The sequence below is a fragment of the Equus asinus genome, chromosome X (genome assembly GCF_041296235.1).
Source record: "Equus asinus isolate D_3611 breed Donkey chromosome X, EquAss-T2T_v2, whole genome shotgun sequence".
Taxonomy (NCBI): Eukaryota; Metazoa; Chordata; class Mammalia; order Perissodactyla; family Equidae; genus Equus; species Equus asinus.
The window spans coordinates 109,588,470-109,612,657 of record NC_091820.1 but is presented as its reverse complement, the minus strand read 5'-3'; the positions used below and the strand labels follow the sequence as shown (position 1 = coordinate 109,612,657).

Below are 24,188 nucleotides of genomic sequence, written 5' to 3'. Positions count from 1 at the left end.
ACTGTGTATGGTGACGGCTGTTAACTAGACTTATTGTAGTGATCATTTCACATTGCATACAAATATTGAATCATTATGTTGTACACCTGAAACTAATAGAATTGTTATGTCAAATATACCTCAATAAAAAATAACAAAATGAAAATGACTTGGCTAAAACATAACTGTGCATCAAAATTTCTCTAAAGCGTTTCTTCTTTATTAGAAAAAAAATCACACTATTTTTTTCTTCTGTTCTCAATACAGCAAAATCTGAAAGAGCAGACAAGCAAAAGAACATAATCCCGCCCTTAAACCTACACACCAAGGGATAATGACTGTTATTATTTTATTGCATAGTTTTCTAAATTATTATCTCTGTATTCATATGTGTGTGTGTGTGTATTGTGGGGGTATCATAATACTGTTTTGTAAGCTATCATGAACATTTTTCCTTTTCAATACATAAAATCATGTATTATTTTGAAAGACTGTGGAGTATTCAATTATATACTCATACAATATATTTAACTAAATTCCTGATGCTGGGACTTTGTTTCCAATTTATTGATATGATAAAGAGTGCTCATGGATTCCCATTGCTTGCATCACACATGGCTGATATAGTGATTACTTGAGCTTTGACATAGCTCCTCAAAATGATTTTATAAATTTTTACATCAGATCTTGTATTTCTTTGTGTCTCTCATAGAGCCTAACATTGGCCTTGCATATAGGAAACATGCAATAAATATTTGTTGAAAGAATGGAGAGATGGAGTTCCAAACTTGGACGACAGGGAGAATGATGGTACATTTATTGACGGAAAGAGGGGCACTTGGTTTGGGGAAAAGAGAAGATGAATCTGGCTTTAAACATGTTAATCTGAGATGATGGCTGTTAGGAGTTTTTTTGGAAGTATTTTTTAAGAACTTCTGGAAAACCTTAATCAGTTGCCCGTCAGTTTTACTTCAGTGGACTCGAGCTAAGACACAACTCCACAGACCTTTGTGTTAGGGAGCATCCCAGATTCCTTACTGCAATAGCTTGGTTACTTACTGTGAGAACGATACTCTCTTTGCTCAGTTTGATTAAAAGCTGGCATTTGGGGCTCTGTCCTTTCCCATTGTTCTCTATTTAATGGTCTTCACTTCAGAGCATGGTGGAAAACTGTGTGGTAGGGTGAAGGTATGGGATAGGGGCTTCCCTTGTCTAATTTTTGGATGCCCCTATTATATATTCTACCAATCATGGTGGAATTGGCTTTACAATGAGAACCATGAATACATTTGTGTGGCTGAAGTGTGCATCAGGAAGTCCTTGGTGGGAACTTAGACACTGGGATTCATTACCTAATATCTCTGCCTTTCCTCTGATATCCTCCATTATAAATGTCAGATGATTTAGTTAGAACTCTTGGTTGCAAGTAACAAAACCTTGGAGCTAACTGAAGCTCCAGTAGTGACCTAAAGTCATGACCACGATTTTCCCAAATGCCTAGTGGCTTGGCTAAGACTTTCCCCATCCGGTTTAGATAACATCCATGCCAGATACCAGTTAATTGATCCAGAAGTGGATACGTGATACAGAAAGGGCCAAACAGAGACCCTCCAATGGACTATGAAATTGAGTTTTAGAGATCCCAGCTTCAGTCTGTTTGGTCTCTTGAATAAAGGAGATATAACCTAAGGACTTGTGGACAACGAAGTTCTGTCATGCAGCCAGGAAAGCATGACATGCCAGTAAGAGAGAATAATGAAGTAGATTCTCTGATAATGTACAGAAACAAGAAAGAGAGAGAGTTCTGCCAGCATTGTAGTCTCTGATTCCAACCCATTCCTGAGCCTTGACTGTATCCCTGTTTTTGAATTCTTATCTACAGAAAGGGAATAAAATAGAGATACTGCAGTTTGTCAAGGCACACAACTGATTTTTTAATAGCTTTACTGTGGTATAACTGACAAACAATGGACTGCACATATTTAAAGCATACAGTTTGAGAAACATTGACATCCACAGACACTTGTGAAACCATTACAGCAAGAGTGCTAATGAACAACCATCGCCCCTAAAAGTTTCCTTGGACCCCTTTGTCATTTCTACGTCTTCTCACTCCCTATTCTTATTCCCAGGCAATTACTGATCTGCTTTGTATCACTATAGGTTCATTTTCACTTTCTAGAATTTTATATAAATGAAATCATACAGTGTGTACTCCTCTTTGTGTGGCAAATTTCACTTTGAATAATTGTTTTGAGATTCATCCAGGTTGTTGTGTATATCATGTAGTAGCATGCTGGTGGAAAGACAGACAACAATTATGCACCATTTCTTGTAGAAGCCTGCTAATGAAGACTCTCCATTGCAGAGAATCTATTCTGAGCCTTTGATGCATCCATCCCTGCTTGCTTGATCTCTCCCCTTGAATATCTTACAGACAAATGTAACATGTCTAAAATCGAACTCTTTATGCACTGTCCCCCCACCCCCAAAAACTCCTCCAAAACCTGGTTGCTCCAGTTTTTCCCAACTTAGTAAATGACATCATCTTTCCTCTAGTTGAATGGGTCTTCCCAGTTGCTGGATGACCCTCCTCGATATATCTCTAATCCATCCATCTGCCTTTTTTTCTATCTCTACTGCCACCACCCTATTCTAAGCTGCATCATCATTTGTCTGCCTACTTCAGCCTTCTACCGGTCTCCCTGCTTTTGCCTATGTCCAACTCAGAGAAGCCATGGTAATTCTAAAACATATATTGCCTCTTATCACTCTCATGCTTAAAACTCTTCAATGGTATCCTTTGTACTTAAGTAAATTCCAAACACTTTACCATGGCCTGCAAGGCCCTGCAGGATCTAGCCTTTGCCAGCATCTCCAACTTTGTCGCATTCTCCTTTTCTCCCTTTGCCCATGACGATCTTTTTGTCTGAGTGAAAAGATGAAGGAGAGAGGCTTGCACCTAGAGGGCTAAGAAGGGGCAAGTTAAACGGGAGACTTGTGTGTTGTTGAAGACACACAGAAAGAAGTCAGTTGAGACAGAGACTGTGACCACTTGGGTAGTGGGGGTTTCTGTAGCTGCATAGTTCTCTGTGGAGTCAGGATACAGGCTGGAGCATCTACGTAGAGAGGGGAGCTCATCCTATAGATTTATTGTTAGAACCCTGTGTTTTGAGAGTGCCCAGGAAATTTTTGTTGTCTAACCCTCCAAATTCAAGCTTCCTGTAAGTATTAAGTGCTTACGAGCTGTGTTGAGAAGTCACCTCTGAAAAGTTTTGACAGAAGAGGGCAGGGTTAGAATCTTCTCCAAGTCCCCCCTACAAAATAGAGTTAGTGTAGTTTATTGGCAGGCTCATGCTTGATGTTAGAAAATCTGTACAGATCCTGTAGATCCTTTCCTCCCTCTGACTCTTCCAGCTCAATCTTGACCTCTCCTTGAAGCCCGCCCGCGCCCCATCCCATCATATATATAAATATATTCTGACTACTTGCCTTGTTTAGACCAGCTTGTGAGCCCCAAGAGAACAGAAGCCTTTCGCCTTATTCTGTTCCTTATTCCACTCTGTGGAGTGAGTAAAGGGCTAAGCAGACACCCTGTGAGCTCTCCAGAAATACTGGTTCCATTCAATAATGTACCAGATGAGTGTTTCCAAGAAACGTAAATTGAGCAGAGGCAAAAAGGTTGTCTTAATACTTTTCAATTTGTTCTTTAATCAGAGTTAATGCAATCGAAATCCTTTGATTTCACATCTGTTAGGCACACAGCAGGCTTGCAAATGCTTCTTGATAGACTAGGCATCAGCTACTGCTTGGTGCTGTTTGGAGTGTGTGTGTGTGCCTGTGTGCGCATGGACATGTGTGTCCACATCTGCCTGTATGGTCTCTGTCATGGTGAATTTTCTTTTTTCCTGAGGAAGATTTCCCCCAGAGCTGACATCTGTGTCAGTCTGCCTCTATTTTGTATGTGGGTCACCACTACAGCATGGCCACTGACGAGTGGTGTAGGTGTGTGCCCGTGAACCTAACTGGGTTGCTGAAGCAGGGTGCACTGAACTGAACACTAGACCACGGGGCTGGCTCCCCTGGTGAAGTTTTGTAAATATATAATTAAATGGGTGCTGTCAAACCTTTGGGGGGCATGGTAGGCAGAATTCTGAGATGACCTTCAAGATTCCTGGCCTCTGGTGTACATTCCCCTCTTAAGTCTAGTTGAGACCTGTCAATATGCTGGGAGATCAGTCTGATGAGTAGGTTACATTATACGACAAAGGTGAAGAGATTTTGAAGATGTAATTAACGTCCTTTCCCGAGGAGGGAGAGGTTCTCCTGCTGATCTTGATGAAGCAAAAGCAAACAGCCATACTGTAAACTGCCTATGGAGAGGGGCGGTCTCTAGAGCCTGTCGCTGCTGAGTGTCTCAGTCCTCCAATTGTGAGGAATGGAATTCAGACAACCACCTGAATGAGCCTGGAAGAGAACTCTGAGCTCCACATGTGAACCCAGCCCAGCTGACACCTTGACTGTAGCCTTGTGAGACCCTAAGCAATGCACCCAGCTCAGCCTTGCCTGGACCCCTCACCCACTGAAACTGACATAATAAGCGTGTGTGGTTTTAGGCCAGCCGCCAGGTTTGTGGCAATTTGTTAACAGCAGTTCACAATAACTAATGCAGAAGGTCCTCTAGCTGGCATTTAAAATGTTTGCCATTATACTGTATTAGTTTGTTAGAACTGCCATAACAAAGTACCACAGACTGGATGGCTTAAAGAAAAATAAACAATAAACAGAAATTTATTTTCTTGTAGTTCTCATGAAGCTGTGTGTCCAAGGTGTCGGCAGGTTTGGTTTCTCCTGAGGGCCGTCTCTCTTGCTTGCAGATGGCCACCTTCTCTCTGTGTCTTTCCTCTGTGTGCCTGCATGTCTGTGTGCTAATCTCCTCTTCTTATAAGGACAACAGTCATGCTGGATTAGGTCCCACCTTAGAGACCTCATCTTAATTTAATTATCTTTTCAAAGAATTTATCTCCAAATAAGATTACATTCTGAGGGACTAGGGGTTGAGACTTCAACATATGAATTTTCAGGCAGGGACACAATTCAGCCCATTATAGCCCTCCTCTTTTTCTGTGTTCTTTTCATCGCTAATATATTATTTTCGCTTGTTTTCTTATTCCCTGAACCTCTGTTACATCTCCCCATTCTTCAGATTTTTAGTGTACTACTGTATTCCACATGCACAGAATCCTGCTGTGAGGCAGATCAGGTCAATATCATTATTATCCCTACTGTAAGTTCAGGAAAACATACTCAGGTGATGGGGCCGACTTAATATCATACAGCACATACATAATGTCTTCTGACTCCAGTCCGAGTGCTCCATCCATTAGAGTAACTATTCAAAGCATCCTAACCCCCAAAGTACCTAGTTTCTACTGAATAAGTGTATTTACAGTATCTTATTCCTATCTCGTTGTTCAAATGCAGATTCTGTAATTGCCCCCATCCTTGCTATGTATGCTGAAGGATTTTCTCATTGTTGGAATTCAGCTGCTGAGGCCACACCTGAGTATCCCATTTGCTGTCATTTCTGTTTGAGTACTTATGCTAAAACAACCCCTCTTGAACCTTTTCACGGCAGGGATGAAGCAATGACTTGGCTGTCTGTCAACCCAGTTTGTTTTTACTTATTTATTTTTAACCTGCGTGCCAGATTTTTCATACGTGCTGAAATCAATTGCTTTAAACTATCTAGTTGCTTTAAACTATCTCCTCAGTGAGACTGTAAACTTCTGTAACAGGTGCTTTCCACCCAATAGGCATTTTGTGTGTAACGTAGGTAATACAATAGTTATGGCATAAGCACAGTGGGGAAGCCAACGAATGCATTCCTGCTAACAAAGATGAATTGTGTGGAATACACTGACAGGTAAAAGATAATAATGCAAATTCCATGTGCATTTGGAGTGTTTCTTGTCTTTTCACCAGTTTGATAGAGCCTAACAACGTGGTCCTGTCTTTAGTTCTAGCAAGTTTTTGAGAAGCTGCTTATTTTCAAAGTCACCTAAACCCTACTACTGGAATTTCAGTGTATGGAATTTGAAATACCAAGTCTGCAATGTTGAGATCTCAGATCCTTGATCGCTTTACTGGTAGGCAAAGGGAGAAATATTAGGAAACATAAAGACTACAGTCCCCATACTCACGCCATCACTTCCTTAAAAAGAAAAAAAAAAGAAAAGAAAAACAGTGAGTAAACTGGTTGCTGACAGCATGCTCCCATTACTTTTCCAAGGAGGAATCTGGAATTCTAAGTAGAAAAGGCAAAAGAGAGGTGTAAGAAGGTGGCCCCAGGCTGTAACCGTCAAGAAGGTAAAGAATGAATAGAAGACCCGAAGGGGAAGAACAGGCTTGACTGGGGTTTTTGGTTGGGGGCTAGGCTGCCAGAACTGGGAGCAGAGTCAAGATTCTGACTCAGAATGGCAGTTCCACCGAGTTGGGAAGCAGTATCGCCCAGTGGTTAAGAGCTGGGGCGCTGCAATCACACTGCTTGCGATCCTGGGTTCTGCTCTGCCCCTTACTTCTTGGGGAACCTTGGGCAACTTGTTTGACCTTTCCGCCGCAGTTTTGTCACTTGTGAATGGAGATAATAATAATGTGGTGGACCTTGTGGAGTAGCAGTGGGAGTTCAGCGCTTGGTTCATAGCAAACGCTCAGGAAAAGGTTGAACTGCCGCATTTGTTGTTATTCTTCCTCTTTCTTAATCCTCTGTACTCCGGAGGGACGGGGAGAGATGCGGCGCTCATCGCGCTCGCAGTGCTGAACAGTCGTGTGAGAGCCCGGGTCAGGCTTCTGTTGAGCTGCGCGCCTCGCGGGGGGAAGCGGCAGGGGGTCCTCGGTGCCCAGGAGGGCCGGGACCCCGGCTGGCCGCAGGCACGCGCGGCCTCCTCCCGGAGCGGCTCCCCGGGGCGGGCGCGCTGCTGCCGCTGGATACTTGACAGTTTTCACCTCTTCTGCCCTGGGCGCTCGAGGCCATGTGTGCTCAAACCCGGGCGTCCCGGTCGCGGAAGCGTGAGGGCCACTCGGCGATCCCCGCCTCCGAACTCGCCCTCGCCACGCACAAGCTCGGCGGCGGACTTCTGCTCGGACCCTCCGCACCGTCCTAGCCCCAGCTCCCCGCGCCTCCCGCGCAGGCGCCGCCGCGGCCGCCCCCGCCGCCATGTTTCCCCCGCCCGCGCGCTCCCTCCCCCCACCCCCCTCTCCCCTCCCCAACTGGGCTCCCGCCCCCTCCCTCTCCCCCCACCCCCTGGTGAGGTCAGGCGGAGGCGCTGCCGCTGCGGCCCCAGCAGCTCGGCTCCCATTCCGGGGAAGCCTGGATCGGGCACTTTTGAAAATCAGTGGGGCGGCGTTCGGGTTGGGGTCCGTGCTCCCCGCCTGCGCCAGGACAGGGCGAGGTGACCAGGGCGCGCAGGGGGTGCGGCGGTGCGGGGGCTGGTGCCTCGCGGCAGGAGGGACCCCGGCTGCGGCGCGCCGCTCGCTCTTTGGCCCTCGGAGTGCAGCAGCGGGCTGCCGGGAGGCGGGACGCCCGGACGCTGCAGACAAGGTGAGGCAGGGTCTTGAAGTCGCAGGGGCTCCATGAGCCGCCCCCCGCCTCCCGAGACCCGCGCGGCAGGGCGGTGCGCGGTAAGGAGTTGCCATCTGCACCCGGGGCAGAGGGACAGGGAAGCAGCTTCGCTCTTTGCACGCCCCCCCTTTCCTCTCGCGTGCGGGTGTGCGCCCTCATCCCTGCACCTTCTCATCCCTGCCTCCCGGACTCGCTGGCTCCGCCAGACGCCTGGGTTCTCTTAGGACCCCAGAACCCAGTTTTCCTTCGCTTCTTTGTTATCCCTCTAAGATCTTCTCGTCCGGGCTTCGCTGTTGCTGCCCTGATGGTCTGGGGTCCCTCTGCCCGCCTCGGCCCCAGTGTCTCTTGCCCTCCGTCACTTTCTGCCTTGTGCCTCCAAACCCATCCCTCCCTCGGAATCTTGTAACTTGGGAGTCTTCGCTGCTGGCTCCCGAGTCAGGAGCACACCCTTCTTCCTCGACGCTTTTAACTCTGCTCTGAGCCTCTTCATCTGAATGTCTCGCTGCTTTGGTTTAATCACAATTGAATAATGATTTTCGTGGAAGCTTACAGTCTAGCCTACGGCTTACTGAAAGTGACGGTCATGATCGTCCAGCTAAGGAACTTAAAAGTTTCTTTCTAGGTTTCAATAACTTAGTCCGAGAAGCACAGCCACTTAAAATGTATGTATGTATGTTTGTATGTACTCCTAGCACACGGTCCCTAAATCTGATTCTTGCCCTGCTGCTGAGCAGGCCTGAGAGAGTAGGGGGGACTTTCGATGCCAGGTTCTATTTCTCCATCTGCAAACTGGGATGTTCATCGTTTTAATGCAGTCAGAGGACTAATGGTTTGGGATAAAGTCACTCAAGTTAGCATAGGCTGGTTACTAAGCACATTGAACGGGAACTGAGAGACACTGGGGTTTAAAACTGTCTCCGCTCGGAGGGCATCTGCCTTTTTTTTTTTAAGTAGCCGCAGTTTCTTACTGTAGACCTCATATTTGTATAAACCCTCAAGAAGCAGCAGTTAAAAACCATGTATTTAAAAAAGAGACTACTTTTCTGTGGATTGGAGGTTAGTTTGCTTAAGTTGATTTCACACCGCACCGGTTATTCCCTCAGCCATATCCTTCTCCCCGTGCAGTTGCCCTATTAGCTCCCATCCGGAGGTGCATTTACTCACTTCCACGTTGGAATTAATGTGTGAAGACAGTTGAACAGAGAAGCTGAAATTGGAGGCAGACACAGTGACCTAGCACCTGCTGATGTTTGCGACTGAGGTTTTGGAAATGCACTATATCTTGTGCTCAGATTTGAACACTGAGAAAAATAAAATAATTAAGCAGTTTGACATAATTTCACATTTAAAAATGCTAGCTCCCTTAACTGTGAGTTCTGCTTAATATCCTTATACTGACAGTGATAGAATTGTTCGCTTGATGTGTGCCCAGGTGTCGCCATTGATAGAGTGTGCACTAATTGGCGGCAGTCTCAGAGGAAGCCAAGTTGTGAGTGAAGATAAGGGCTGAATTTCACTGTCCCGGTAGCCCTTCTTTTGGCAGTGAGACAAAAAGAATGTAGTTTCTGCTGTGACATCAAATGATGTATTTTGAAAATAGATAAATAAGAGCCTCAGTTTCCCACGGTTTTTAATCTGCCTTTTTAGGAGCACACTTTGAAAAGCGTGGTGTGACTAGGTAGAGATTTAAGCTGATGTTCTGAAGACGGTGGTTTCACAAGGACGGTGACGACTGCTGGTTATCAGCTTAGTTAGACGGCGTGTAGATAGTGCGTAGCCTCCCTCATTCATTGGGTGAATTCCCCACTCCACTTTAGTTCTTGTGAAAAATGGAAGATAGTAGAGAAATGGGATTTATGCTATTAGGTCCACCCTTCTAAGTCTGTAATTTTCTTGGCAGCCCGTTCTGGACAGACATGCAAACCTACAGACTCTTTCAAGGAAGAGTTTAGATCATTATGTTATCTTTTCCTCTTGTGATTATAGTTGATACCAAGTCTAAGCTAAGATTGCCGCTAATGTGAACCATTTATGTTTGCCAAGGAAAAAATAAAGATGGATGTGAGTTTGTCAGAAGCATTTTGTTCTGAATCTTTTCAATATGTCTCAATATGTATTGATAACCCACCTGGTACACCTAGAGGTTATCAGACCGGATATTTCTGGTGTTACTAAACATCACTGCAGTTTGCTATTGAATTCTCCCCTTTTTCATTTTCCTTATATTTAAAATTACTATTCATGTAATTTGATTTACAGTAGTGAAATGATCCTGATTTTCAAGTTGTTTGATTTTATTGATGTTTAATAAACTACTACAACCTCTTCAAAGTATTTTTTGTTAAATGCATTGGTTGAAACCAATCTATTTTTATTGCTGTGAAATAACACAACCCTTTGTGAGGCAGCATCGGATTTCAGGAAATGTAGAAAGAGTATGGAAAAAGGAATAGTCCTACAGAAAACATCAAAATTAGAAAAAAAATGGCTTTCTCATGTTACTGATATTCCTAGCAATCAGCCTTTAAATATATTGTTCATTCATTTAGTCATTTATTTTACAAAATCTGTTGAGCGCCTTCTATTTGCCAAGGCTCTGTATTAGGCAGAATGATAAACCTCACAAGACATGAGTCTTGGTCTTATGGCATCTCTCAGAGGCTGTATTCCACCAAAGGATAAAGACAATAAACTAGAAAGCAAATGAAGAAGATCCTTATAGATTGCAGAAAGAACAGTGGAGGCAATAAGTAGTGAATGTGATATAGAGAATTAGGAAGGCCCTATGTAGCAAGGGTGCTCAGGAAAGGCCTCTAAGCAAAGGTGACCTTTGAACAGAGACCTGAAAGAAAAGAGAGAATGAGCCTACCTTGTGAAGAACAGAGAGAAGAGTAAGAACCAAGGCCGTGAGGCAGAAAAACAGACTTGGGGCCTTTGAGGAACAGAAAGCAAGCCAGTCTGGCTGGAGGTTAGGGAACTGGGTGGGGGGAGTGGTTAAAGGTGTTAGAGAGCCTAGAGGAGGCAGATAGATAATGCGGGGCCTGGAGATTCTGAGAAAGAATTTGAGTTTGATTCTCAAGCAATGGGAAGCCATTGAAGAGTCTAACTGCTTTTCTGTGGAAGGTCAGTGGCAGAAAATAAAATTAATGGGAATAAATAAAAATTTATATTGGGGGCTGGCCCATGGCTGAGTAGTTAAGTTCTGGTGCACCGCTTCGGCGGCCCAGGGTTTCGCTGGTTCGGATCCTTGGCACAGACATGGCACCGCTCATCAAGCCATGCTGAGGCGGCGTACCACATAGCACAACCAGAAGGACCCACAACTAGAATATACAACTATGTACTGGGGGGCTTGGGGAGGAGAAGAAAGAAAAAAAAAGAAGATTGGCAACAGATGTTAGCTCAGGTGCCAATCTTAAAAAAAAAATTATTTTGCAGAGGATAAATAGAATATCTAGCCACTCAGTTGTTTACATTAAGACCTGAGAATGAACAATTTGAGATATATGCTAAATAAATATGTAGTTTAGTTCCTCCACTCTGTTTAGTTTAGGGGAAAGGGTAATGGGAACTCTGAAGTGAGTATCTTAAAAAACGGTTTACTTTCTATCCTGGCACTGTCACCTGTGCCCTGAGGTAGGTTGTCACTAACTTCTTTAAAACTCAAATCATTGTTCAATTTAGGAATTTTCTTTTCAAAGAATGACGTTTTGTTTTCTCATAGAAATGTTTTTCCTTTGGAAAGTTGGAAGTTTCATTTGTATACAAAGGAATAATTTAGGTTTTAGAAATGGCCTTTGGGATTTTAAGAGAGATTTGCCATTTTCCTTTAGCTGTTGCCTTCTCCAACATTTTCAAACTGCCATACCTTTATTCTTTGGGAGATTAGAGTTACTCTATTTTTTGAGGCTCAAATGAATTTAGACTTGGCATTTATTTTGTTGCCCTGAGCCCTTGCTTGAAAGCACTCCAGCTTTGAGGTCTAGTTGGCTCCAAATAGGAATTCAGATGGTCATTGACATTCCATAGGGGTAAATCCTAATGTTGTGGGGCAGTAACCTGCAAAATAACCTTCAGCGACTCCTGCAGGGCCTAGGTCCAACTCCTTAGCATCCAGAGGTTCTCCAAGATTTGACCCAGGCCTACTGTCCCTCATGTCCTTATTATTCTCTGATACCAATCCTCTGTTGGTTTACAGTGATTTTCCCCAGTTTGGAACTTTTATGCTTAGCACTGTTCTTGGCATAGAGTAGGTGCACAATAATTGCTTATTGAATAGATGCCATGCCATCATCTATTTGAAAAGCCATCCCCTTTCCTTTTGTCATTGCACATCCCTACACTAGTCAAGGAACACTTCAAATCCAAAGTCCTGTTTTACACCATACACCACTGACCTGATCTTTGAACATGAACAGCAATTATACACTTGCCATGTGTATCATAATTATGTTTATTTGACACCTGGCCTTCTCCCCCCTGGTCTTGGGCTCCATGAAGGCAACGTGGACCTTGTCTGGTTTGCTCATCGTTGTATCCCAAGCACTTGGCACATGGTGTGCTCTCTATGAATGATTGTGAATAATGAATAAGTGCTGCCTTGTGATGTTTCTCCTATTATTGTTTGGGATACTTAAACTGTTTAATACTGTTTTCCTTTGCACATATTTGTCTGTGTTCTCAAGCGGTTTCTCATTGGTCATAGAACATACTTGTTAAGAGCACAAGCTTTGGGCTCGGCTGCCTGGGTTCAAGTCTTTCTAGGACACTCATGAGCTTTGGGACACTGGGCAAGTTAACCTCTCAGTTCCTCATATTTTTAATCTGTCAAACAGGAATCATAGAATTTACCTCTGAGGGTACTTACAAGGATTAAATGAGTTAGTTAGGGCCTATAATATGTTGTTTGCAATTTTTAAATTTCAAAAGCTCTCAAAACCCATAAAAAGTTTATTTGTTAAGTTAGGTGCCAAAACTTAGGTGGTGACAAAATCTGACTTGAACTGATGTGAGGGTCTTTATAGTCTTTCCTCTACTTAATGTTAGTCTTTACAGGCATACGTCCTTTTACTGTGCTTCCCTTTATTGCACTTCACAGATACTGCGTTTTTTACAAATTGTAACATGCAGGTTTGTGGAAACCTGCGTTGAGCAAGTCTATTGGTTGCCATTTTTCCAACAGCATTTGCTCACTTCAAGTCTCTGTGTCACATTTTAGCAATTCTCGCTGTGTTTCAAACTGTTTCACGATTATTTTATTTATTATGGTGATCTGTGATCAGTGGTCTTTGATGCTACTCTTGTAATTGTTTTGGGGTGCCATGAACTGTGCCCAGACAGACAGGGAGCTTAATCGATAAACTTTGTGTGTATTCTGATTTCTCCACCTACCGGCCGTTCCCCATCTCTCTCCTTCTCCTCCTGCCTCCCTATTCCCTGAGACACAATAATATTGAAATCAGGCCAGTTAATAACCCTACAATGGCCTCTACACGTTCAAGTGAAAGGACGAGTCACACGTCTCTCCAAATCAAAAGCCAGAAATGATTAAGCTTGGTGGGAAAGTCATGTTGCAAGCGAGATAGGCTGGAAGCTAGGCCAGTTAGTCGGGTTGTGAACGCAAAGGAAAAATTCTTGACGGAAATCAAAAGTGCCACTCCAGTGAACGCAGGAATGATAAGAAAACGGAACAGCCTTATTTTCATATGGAGAAAGTTTTCGTGGTCTGGACAGAAGATCAAACCAGCCACAACACTCCCTTAAGCCAAAGCCTGATCCAGAGCAAGGCCCTAACTCTCTTCAATTCTTTGAAGGCTGAGAGAGGTGAGGAAGCTGCAGAAGAAAAGTTTGAAGCTAGTAGAGGTTAGTTCATGAGGTTTAAAGAAAGAAGCCGCCTCCACAACATAAAAGTGCAAGGGGAAGCAGCAGGTGCTGATGTAGAAGCTGCAGCAAGTTATTCAGAAGATCTAGCTAAGATAATTAATGAAGGTGGCTTCACTAAACGAGATTTTCAAGGTAGATGAAACAGCCTTGTATTGGAAGAAGATGCCATTTAGGCCTTTCATAGCTAGAGAGGAGAGGTCAATATCTGGCCTCAAAGCTTCAGAGGACAGGCTGACTGTCTTGTGAGGGGCTAATGCAGCTGATGACTTTAGGTTGGAGTCAGTGCCATTTACCATTCTCATAATTCTAGGGCCCTTAAGAGTTATGCTAAAGCTACTCTGCCTGTGCTGTATAAATGGAACAACAATGGCTGGATGACAACATGTCTGTTGACAACATGGTTTACTGAATATTTTCAGCTCACTGTTGAGACCTACTGCTTAGAAAAAAAGATTTTTTCCAAATATTACTGCTCATCAACAATGTACGTGGTCACCCAGGAGCTCTCATGGAGATGGACAGAGAGATTTTTGTTGTTTTCATGACCGCTAACGCAGCATCCATTCTGCACCCCATGGGTCAAGGAGTTGTTTCAACTTTCAAGTGTTATTATTTAAGAAATACTTTTTGTAGGGCCGTATGTAACTGCCATAGATAGTGATTCCTCTGATGGATCTGGGCAAAATAAAGTGAAAACCTCCTGGAAAGGATTCACCGTTCTAGATGCCGTTAAGAACATTCATAATTCATGGGAAGAGGTCAAAAATATCAGCGTTAACAAGAGTTTGGAAGAAGTTGCTTCCAGTTCTCATGGATGACTTTGAGGCACTCTAGACCACAGTGGAGGAAGTAACTGCACATGTGGTGGAAACAGCAAGAGAACTAGAATTAGAAGTGGGGCCTGAAGATGTGACCGAATTGCTGCAATCTCATGATCAAACCTGAACGAATGAGGAGTTACTTCTTACAGATGAGCAGAGAAAGTGGTTTCTTGAGATGGAATCTACTCCTGGTGAAGAAGCTGTGAGGATTGTTGGAATGACGACAAAGGGTTTAGAGTATTACGTAAACTTAGTTGATAAAGCAGTGGCGGAGTTTGAGAGAATTGACTAGTTTTGAAAGAAGTTTCACTGTGGGTAAAATGCTATCAAACAGCTAGCATGCGACAGAGAAATCATTAGTGAAAGGAAGAGTCAATGGATGCGGTAAACTTCATTGTTGTCTCATTTTAAGAAATTGCTACAGGGACCAGCCCGGTGGTGCAGCGGTTAAGTGCGCACGTTCTGCTTCGGCCGCCCGGGGTTTGCCGGTTCAGATCCCGGGTGTGGACATGGCACTGCTTGGCGAGCCATGCTGTGGTAGGTGGCCCACATATGAAGTGGAGGAAGATGGGCGTGGATGTTAGCTCAGGGCCAGTCTTCCTCAGCAAAAAGAGGAGGATTGGCAGCAGATGTTAGCTCAGGGTTAATCTTCCTCAAAAAAAGTTATTTATTTTTCATTTTTCTGTTCTATAAACAAAGGCATACTTATTTTGGATGAGTCTCTTTGGGGGAGGGGTGTGGAGGATTCAGTTAAGCGTTTACTTAATATGATTAGACACTTATCCTTTGCAGTTGCTAAACATTTCTTGAACGCATCATGTGTATAGAAATCTGTATGAAAAGCAGGAGAAAGGTTAAAACTAATGAGGCATGGTTCCTGGTCTCCAGTAGTTCCAGCACCATGCATGGTTACTTGGGGACATGGGTGTCCATTACAATTCTTTATTTTCCTTTGTAAGCTTGAAATCATGAACATTTCAAAACATATAAAGGAAAACACACGAGACAATTGGAAGCTCATCTTAGTGTCCACTATATGGAATTGATTTTCAATCACCCTTACAACCCCCCCACCTCCTGCAATGTTATCCCTCTATGACCTCCTGGCAGCCTTTCCTTTCCAACTAAACTAAGCAAAATATGGTTTTTATTCTGCCTTATCAATATTTGTAAATCATGACTGGTATATTTTGTTTGTCCTTTTGTGGGTTTGGGAGTAATTATATGTCTCAAAAGATTTTTCTAGAATGTTTTTGCAGTTGAAAACTAGGTCTTGAAACCATTCTGCAAATCATTCAACAAATATTTTTAAAGTACCTCTTTTATTCCAGGCATTGCATTAGTTTAAACAAACAGAATCTCTGTACGTTGCTCTGTCCCTCAACCTGAAGCACGCTGGGTCTACTGGGGGAGCAGGGCGCTGACATGCAGCGTGCCCCAGGAGCTCCAAAATCAAGCAGGTTGTGTTTTCTTGAAGCGTTTATTGTACACAAAGGTTTAGGAGAACATTCACTGGTAGCTAATTTAAAATATTTAATAATATTTAAACAAATTCCATACATTGTGCTTTAGAATGCAGTATTCATATGAAAAACTGAGGTCAACCCAATACTTCAGAGAAGGTCTGCTTGCAAGGGCAGCTGTGGTAATCCTGGGGCGACCTTTTGGAAAGCACTGAGGCAACACTGTACTGTCTGTGTCTGTTCCTTTAGTTAAATACCCATACATTTTCATAGACTTAAATTCCCATGAAGACCTACCGAGAAGGTAGTAGACATTAATTTTTTCCCCCATGTTGCCTAATTTTTTTAGTTCAAGGGAACACTGATAGTGGTCTAAATCTTAAAATGCATTGAATTCTAACAGAGTTCCTAATGTTGGTGGGTCATCGGTAAGATTGATAGTGAAGGGCCTGCCAAGGGACTGATAGCGTTAGAAGAGAGGTTGTTCGAACACAATGCCTGTGAACTCAAGGCAGCGCAATTGCTGGGGTCGAAGCTTTGCCCTGGTCTTTGCACATTGCCTTTGTCACTGATTGAAGTTAACTTTTGCTAACTTTCAAGTTGCTTTTGTTTATAACACATTCAGTACACAAATTGCTTTGTTAATTGCTGGCCACTAAAACATTTAATAGTGGAAGAAAGTTTTCAAGGTTCCTGTGCTTCGAGGCTGATAAAAGGTCTCTAGAGGTTGAGATTGTTTTGAAAAGGGGCAAGCAGCTGCCTGGAAGAATGCCCGTTACAAAGCAATGGTTTAATTTGCTCCAAATGAGAAAGGGGAAGAAGAGAAAGGCAAGTGAAGAAAGGAGGTGAAAGTAAATGGAGTAAGTCAAACACTAAATCTTTCAACTGATTTTTATATTGCTGTCCCACTTTCACTGTTGCTGTGCCACTCCAGACACAGTTCACAGAGCCTGACATAGTTGTATTATTCTGTTACTGCCCCAAGCTCATAAGGACCTGGGCACAGGGGGATTAAGGAACGGTCTTTATATTCTATGTGTGAAGTGCTTTTACAGTCTATTTAGTAAAAGGTATGAGAATTGTAGAGTTTCGCTTTTTGGTCCCACTTTATAAAAATGACCATACATTTCTAAAGAACATTTCATTTCAACAAAGTTTTCTACACCATTCTTGGATATTTCTCAGCAAGAAAGCGCCGGAATTCAATGTTTAGGATCTTGGGTTCTGGAATCACAGGCTTGGGTTCACATCCCAACTCTGCCTCTTGTTGGCAGTGTGATTTTGGGCAACTTCCTTTCATCTCCCTGAGCCTTGCTTGGCTCCTCTGTAAACAATCTCATCTTATGGTTTTAAGGTTTAAGTGAAATAATGCATGTAAAGTGCTAAGCACAGTTCAAACCACATAGTGGATACAGCTATTCTTAACTCTTTTAGTAGATTTATGGCTTAACTAGTTAAAACTTGGGGCATACTATAGGAGCTTTGCTACTTATGTATGAAGCAGAAATGGGAGGGAAAATTGTGTCTTTCCTTTATTTATATTGCCTTAATCCCAGCTGTAAGGCTATTTTTTGAACATGTATCTCTTAAATGGTGAATAGACTGTTTAGAAGAAACACTAGTTTCCTGGCAGACAAGAAAGTTTATGGTAAATCCTTTGCTTATTACTTATTCAAAGATAACATCACATTGAATGCAAGGAAAATGTTGGTTTTCAAATATGGTTTACCAAGTATATGTTAAAATACGATACGGTTTATCTTAATAGGATTTAAAATTTTAGTCTCCATTTTGAAAGGAAAGGGAGATGGAAGAAAATGTACACAACAATGTTGTTTTTTAAACATGACAACTTTTGGTCTTCTGATATGCAAGGAGGTCGTACGTTTTCCTGATTTATCTCTATTCCAGATTTCAAGTCCGCAAAGAACAAAATATTGAAACATTTGTAATAGTTCATCCGCTGGGAAGAGGGATAATTCTGTTTGAATAATGTCTTCTATAGATTTCAGTTGTTATGGTTATCTTAAGTTTTTATAATTGTTACTCTAGCAGCCAACTGGATGGTACCTTAGCGATGATAAAAGTTCAGTAGCAGTTTTGATGAATGAGTGATGAAGTCTGAATAGGTTATTGAGAGCAGTTTCACATGCTGGAGGGCTCGTCCCACCTTTTGAGTTGGAGGTACATGGAAGTAGCGTGCGCTCGTTCCAGTGTTCTCCTTTGGTTGCAATGTCAGACGAACGATGAGACAGATGATCCTTGGGTCGGCGACTTGGTTATAGAATGCCACAGGTGCACAGAAGGGAAAAGACTGGAAACACATCGCCCAGATGCTGTATATTCCCAGGGTTGTAGGATGATTATTATGACAATGTATATTCAAGGACTTGAAAAGCCTAGCTCACCATATTAATGAGAGATAGTATTCATTAGTGTTACCTTCCTTTATAGTCATCATTATCAGCATCATATCTGAACATGAAATGAGAACCTTCAAAAATATTTTTAGAAAATTTAGACCTACTCTGCCCTCTGGTCATGAGCTCAAATGTTAAAGATAATGCCCTTTGTTGGTGGAGCAACTTTGTTTTGAAGCATAGTTAATTATCCTTATTTTATTTACGTCATTGGAGTATGCACAATGAGATTAAGTGACTTGCCGAAGGTCATATTGTTTGAGGTGCAGCTGGGAGCAGAACGTAGGGCCCTTTGGTTTCTTACCCAGTGCTTTTGCACTCATGAGATAAAAGGCTTGTTAGCCCGAAGGATCCTGTCATATGTCTAGTCTTCCAGTAGACGAGGTGAAGCCAAGACTTCAGCAGTGGAGATATCAACCATCATTCCACCTGTATACCCGTACACCTTGCACAATTCAGTGCTTATCAAAATGAATTTTGGATTTATGAAGGAATTTTTTAAGCGCTTTTGGCATCATATGTGTGTGGTTATTATTGAAACATTCATGAGCAAGCATCTGTTGACCAATCACATATAAAGCACTCTACCAGGAGGGAGAAAATGTATCCACTGCCCTGAAATAGCAAGGGCGACAGAGAAGGGGAAACAACCTGATCTCAGCCACTGCTACTGCTGATGCCAGTCAGTCATTGAGAAGTTCTTAGAGCACCCGCCATGAGTCTGCACCATTTTAAGTGCTTTATATGCATTAACATGTTTAAGTTACATAACAATGCTATGAGGTAGGGACTGTTGTATTCCCATGTTACAGACGAGGAAATCGAGACACAGACAAGTTAGATAACTTCCCCCAGGTTACACACATAAGAAGTGGAATCTGGGCAATCTAGTTCTAGAGTCTGTGCTTTTTAACCACAACCCTTCCTTTTATTCTCTCTGGCACTTTATGTAGGAGAGCATGATAGCTAAACAAGGCATATTAGAAAACATTCTGGAGAAATACAGAGGAATGATCAGGGTAGGGTGTTAAAGTTGGCAAGATGTCAGGTATACCTCGATTGAAAAAAAAGTTGGTGAGATATTTGAAATAAGGCACTTTTCAATGGGGGGGTCTTATTGAAAAGCATGGAAAGTGTTTTGAATATTTTAATCCCCAACGTTATGTGCATGTACATAACGCGTGTGTGTACATAGGTGTGCACGTGTTTATTTTGAACTGGAAAAAAGCTTCAAGGGTAAATCAAATTGAGATTCCTTTATATTGACAGCCAATCAGAACTGTTTTTGTATACAATATTTGGCTTCACAAATGTGTTTTAAAAAACCACGTAGCAGCTTTGTTGAGCTATAATTCACCTACCATACAATTTACTCACTTAAAGTGTACAATTCAGTAGTTTTTAGTGTATTCACAGAGTTGTGCAACCATCACCACAATCAGTTTTAGAACACTTTCATCACCACAAAAAGAGAAATAGGTATTTTGAAACACATGGCCATGAAGGGGATGGAACTACCGTGCCTGTTGGTACTACTGCTTCCCTGTCATAATGTTCATAGATCCCAGCTCAGTGTAACTCAGGTCTGATGCTATTTATTGCAGTCTGGCTCCAAATTGCTGTAGAACGCCGCCTTTTAATTTCGTTTTGATCAGTGACTAGTCTTTCAAAGGATTGTGTATCTGATTTTGAATTCTCAATCCAAATTGACTATATAAATTTGCTCAATATGTATTTATCATAAACGAAGTGATCTTAGTACTACATAACTAAGCCAGACTTGCATTTAAAAAACAGACTGCTAAACCCACTAGTGTGAATGGCTGCCTTTTTGTTTGCGTGTGCTTCTGTAATGTACCAGACCCAGAGATGCCTGAGAAATTTTGTGTACACACTGACATTTTAAAATATTTCTAAAGGTTATGCCTGTCGTAGTTTATTAATGGATAGATGGTTGAGATAAAAGCAAAACTTTTGCTTTTGGCTGGGGTATTGTGTTGGGGTGGTGTGTTATGGAAAACTTCTTATAACATGTATTCCATGACATTGTGTACAGATAATATGAAATAATTGGACTTTTTAAAAAAGATGTTTCAGCCACTCAGACTTGACCAAAATATCCAGTCAGTGGTTATAGTCAAAGACTATGTTTCTGTCTAGTGGGAGTTACCAAACCAAACATCTGTGTGAGTGGCTCATGAGGGAGCAGTCTGTTCCCAGTTCTTCATTAGAGTAATAAGTTATAGTCAGTGTTATCTTTCAGGCTAAAGAACGGCTGTTTACTTTTTATTATTAAAAATAATCTATGAACATAATTAGACTTCTCGAAGAACAGAGGTGTCTTAAAATAAGTTATTTTTGGATCGGTGTCTTGCTACTCCTGATTTCACCTACTTTTTCTTTCAGAATGATTTTGAAATGTTATTTTATACTTCCTCATTATTTTTCTATACTTATTATATACTTGAGTTTCTATTCAGGGGCCAAAGTAGTTACATTTGAAATGAAATTGACTTGGTTCACTCCAAATGATTTGCTGTGAATCTCTTTTTTTTATTTTAATTTTTTTATTGTGGTGACGTTGGTGTATAGCATTATATAAATTTCAGGTGTACATCATTATATTTCGATTTCTGTGTAGATTACCTCGTGTTCGCCACCCAAAGACTAACTACATACAATCCATCACCACATACATACGTGTTCCCCCCTTTCACCCTCCCCCCCCATTCCCCTCTGGTAACCACCAATCCTATCTCTGTCTCTTTGTGTTTGTTTGTTGTTGTTTTTATCTTCTACTTATGAGTACGATCGTACGGTATTTGACTTATTTTGCCTAGCATAGTACCTTCAAGGTCCATCCATGTTGTCACAAATGTCCAGATTTCATTGTTTCTTATGGCTGAGTAGCAGACCACTGTGTGTATATACCACATCTTCTTTATCCATTCGTCCCTTGATGGGCACCTAGATTGCTTCCAAGTCTTGGCTATTGTGAATAAGGCTGCAATGAGCATAGGGGTGCATGTATCTTTACTCGTGCCTGTTTTCATGTTCTTTGCATAAATACTCAGCAGTGGAATAGCTGGATCCTATGGTAGTTCTATTCTTAAGTTTTTCAGGACTCTCCATAGTGTTTTCCATAGTGGCTCCACCAGTCTGCACTCCCACCAGCAGTGTAGGAGAGTTCTCTTCTCTCTACACCGCCTTCAACCTTGTTATTTACTGTCTTGTTATTTATAGCCATTCTGACGGGAGTGAGGTGGTATCTCACTGTAGTTTTGATTTGCATTTCCCTGATAGTTAATGATAGTGAACATCCTTTCGTGTGCCTGTTGGCCATCTGTATATCTTCTTTGGAGACATGTCTGTTCAGATCTTTTGCCCATTTTTTAATTGGGTTGTTACTTTTTTTGTTGTTGAGATGTATGAGTTCTTTTCTATTTTGGATATTAACCCCTTATCTGATATATGGTTTGCAAATATCTTCTCCCAGTTGTTAGGTTGTTTTTTCGTTTTGTTGATGATTTCCTTTGCTGTGCAGAAGCTTTGTAGTTTGATGTAGTCCTATTTGTTTATTTTTTCTATTGTTCTCTTGCCTGGTCAGACATGGTACTTTGAAAATATGCTGCTAAGACTGATGTTGAAGAGCATATGCCTATGTTTTCTTCTAGAAGTTTCATGATTTCAAGTCTTAGATTCAAGTCTTTAATCCATTTTGAGTTAATTTTTGTGCATGGTGCAAGATAATGGTCTACTTTCATTCTTTTGCGTGTGGCTGTCCAGTTTTCCCAGCACCATTTTTTGAAGAGACTTTCCTTTCTCCATTGTATATTCTTGGCTCCCTTGTCAAAAATTAGCTATCCATAGTTGTGTGGGTTTATCTCTGGACTCTCAATCCTGGTCCATTTATCTGTGTGTCTGTTTTATGCCAGAACCATGCTGTTTTGGTTACTATAGCTTTGTAGTATATTTTGAAATCAGAGCGTGATATCTCCAGCTTTGTTCCTTTTTCACAGGATTCCTTTGGCTACTTGGGTTCTTTTGTTGTTCCATATAAATTTTAATATTCTTTGTTCTATTTCTTTGAAAAATGTCGTTTGGACTTTGATTGGGATTGCATTGAATCTGTAGATTGCTTTACGAAGTATGGACGTTTTAACTATATTAATTCTTCCAATCTAAGAGCATGGAATATATTTCCATTTCTTTGCATATTCAATTTCTTTCAATAGTGTTTTATAGTTTTCAGTGTACAGATCTTTAAGCTGTTTTGTTAAGTTTGTCCCTAGGTATTTTATTTTTTTTGTTGCAATTGTAAATGAGATTGTTTTCTGAATTTCTCTTTCTGCTACTTCGTTGTTAGTGTACAGAAACACAACTAATTCTTGTATGTTGATTTTGTATCCTGCAACTTTACCATATTCATTTATTATTACTAAACGTTTTCTGTTGGAATCCTTAGGGTTTTCTATATATAAAATCATGTCATTGGGGCCGACGCAGTGGCATAGTGCTTAAGTTCTGCTTCAGCATGCTCTGCTTTGGTGGCCCTGGGTTCGCGGGTTTGGATCCCATGTGTGGACCTATACAGCGCTCATCAAGCCATGCTGTGGTGGCATCCCACATACAAAATAGAGCAAGATTAGCACAGATGTTAGCTCAGTGCCAATCTTCCTCACCAAAAAAAAGGAAAAAGAAGCCAAAAAAATCATGTCATCAGTAAGTAGTGACAGTTTCACTTCTTCCTTTCCAATTTGGATCCCTTTTATTTCTTTTTCTTGGCTGATTGCACTGGCTAGGACTTCCAAAACTATGTTAAATAATAGTGGTGAATGTGGGCATCCTTGTCTGGTTCCTGTTCTTAGAGGGATAGTTTTCAGTTTTTCTCCGTTGAGAATGATATTAACTGTGGGTTTGTCATATATGGCCCTTATTATGTTGAGGTATTTTCCTTCCATACCCATTTTATTCAGAGTTTTTATCATAAATAGATGCTGTATTTTGTCAGATGCTTTCTCTGCATCTATTGAGATGATGATGTGATTTTTATTCTTCATTTTCTTAATGTGGTTTATCCTGTTGAGTGATTTGTGAATGTTGAACCATCCCTGCATCCCTGGAATAAATCCCATTTGATCGTGGTGTATGATCTTTTTAATGTGTTGTTGTATTCGATTTGTTAGTATTTTCTTGAGGATTTTTGAGTCTTGGTAAAGGTTTGTCAGTTTTATCTTTACAAAGAAGCAGCTCTTTGTTTCATTGATTTTTTTTTTCTGTTTTTTTTTTTAGTCTTTATTTCATTTATTTCTGCTCTGGTTTTTATTATTTTGTTTGTCCTACTGATTTGAGCCTTTGTTTCCCTTTTTCCAGTTCCTTTGGGTGCTGTATGACCTGTTTATTACAGATTTCTGGTTTGTGATTACTATGAGGTTCATATAGAATAACCTACATATATATCAATCTATATTAAGGTTATGCTCTCTTTAGTTTGACCTCTTGCTAAAAAACTCTACTCTTTTTACTTCCCTTCTCCCACATTTTTTGTTTTTGATATCATATCTAATCTCTTTGTGTGTGTGTATCAGCTACCCTCTTATCATGGAAATAGACAATTTTAGTACCTTTGTCATTTGACCTTTATTAACTTCTTAGGTGGTTGATCTGCTACCTTCACTGTATATTTTCTTTTGCTGTGATTTTATTGCTTTTTTTAAATTGATAATTTTCTTATTCCTATTTGTGCTTTTGTCTTTTCCACTTAAATAAGTCCTTTTAGCCATTCTTGTGAAGCTGGTCTCTTGGTGATAAACTGCTTTAGTTTTTGCTTGTCTGGGAAACTCTCTCTCCTTCCATTATGATGGCAACCTTGCTGAGTAGAGTATTCTTGGGTGTAGGTTTTTTTCCTTTCAGCACTTTAAATATATCGTACCACTCCCTTCTAGCCTGTAAGATTTATGCTGAGAAGTCAGCTGATAGCCTTATGGGGTTTCCTTTGTAT

At 41.4% G+C, this 24,188-nt stretch overlaps 1 protein-coding gene across 7 annotated transcripts in view; it reads left to right on the top strand.

The window, feature by feature from the left end:
- The window catches only part of KLHL13 (kelch like family member 13), a 252,617-nt gene that overhangs the window by 61,984 nt on the left and 166,445 nt on the right, over nt 1–24,188 (top strand). Inside the window, exon 1 of one of the 7 annotated variants that reach the window (XM_014831782.3) lies at nt 6,246–6,348. The exons of 1 other annotated variant lie outside the window; for it this stretch is intronic. Coding sequence is in view for 1 of the 6 variants with exons in the window: in XM_070502764.1 (XP_070358865.1) it covers nt 7,612–7,659 (48 nt within the window). In the remaining 5 variants the exon portion in view is untranslated. Of the gene's footprint in view, nt 1–6,245; nt 6,349–7,279; nt 7,660–24,188 lie in introns of those variants that run through there. 5 more of the 7 variants (XM_044763153.2, XM_014831781.3, XM_070502768.1 and 2 more) reach the window with 5 other exon arrangements.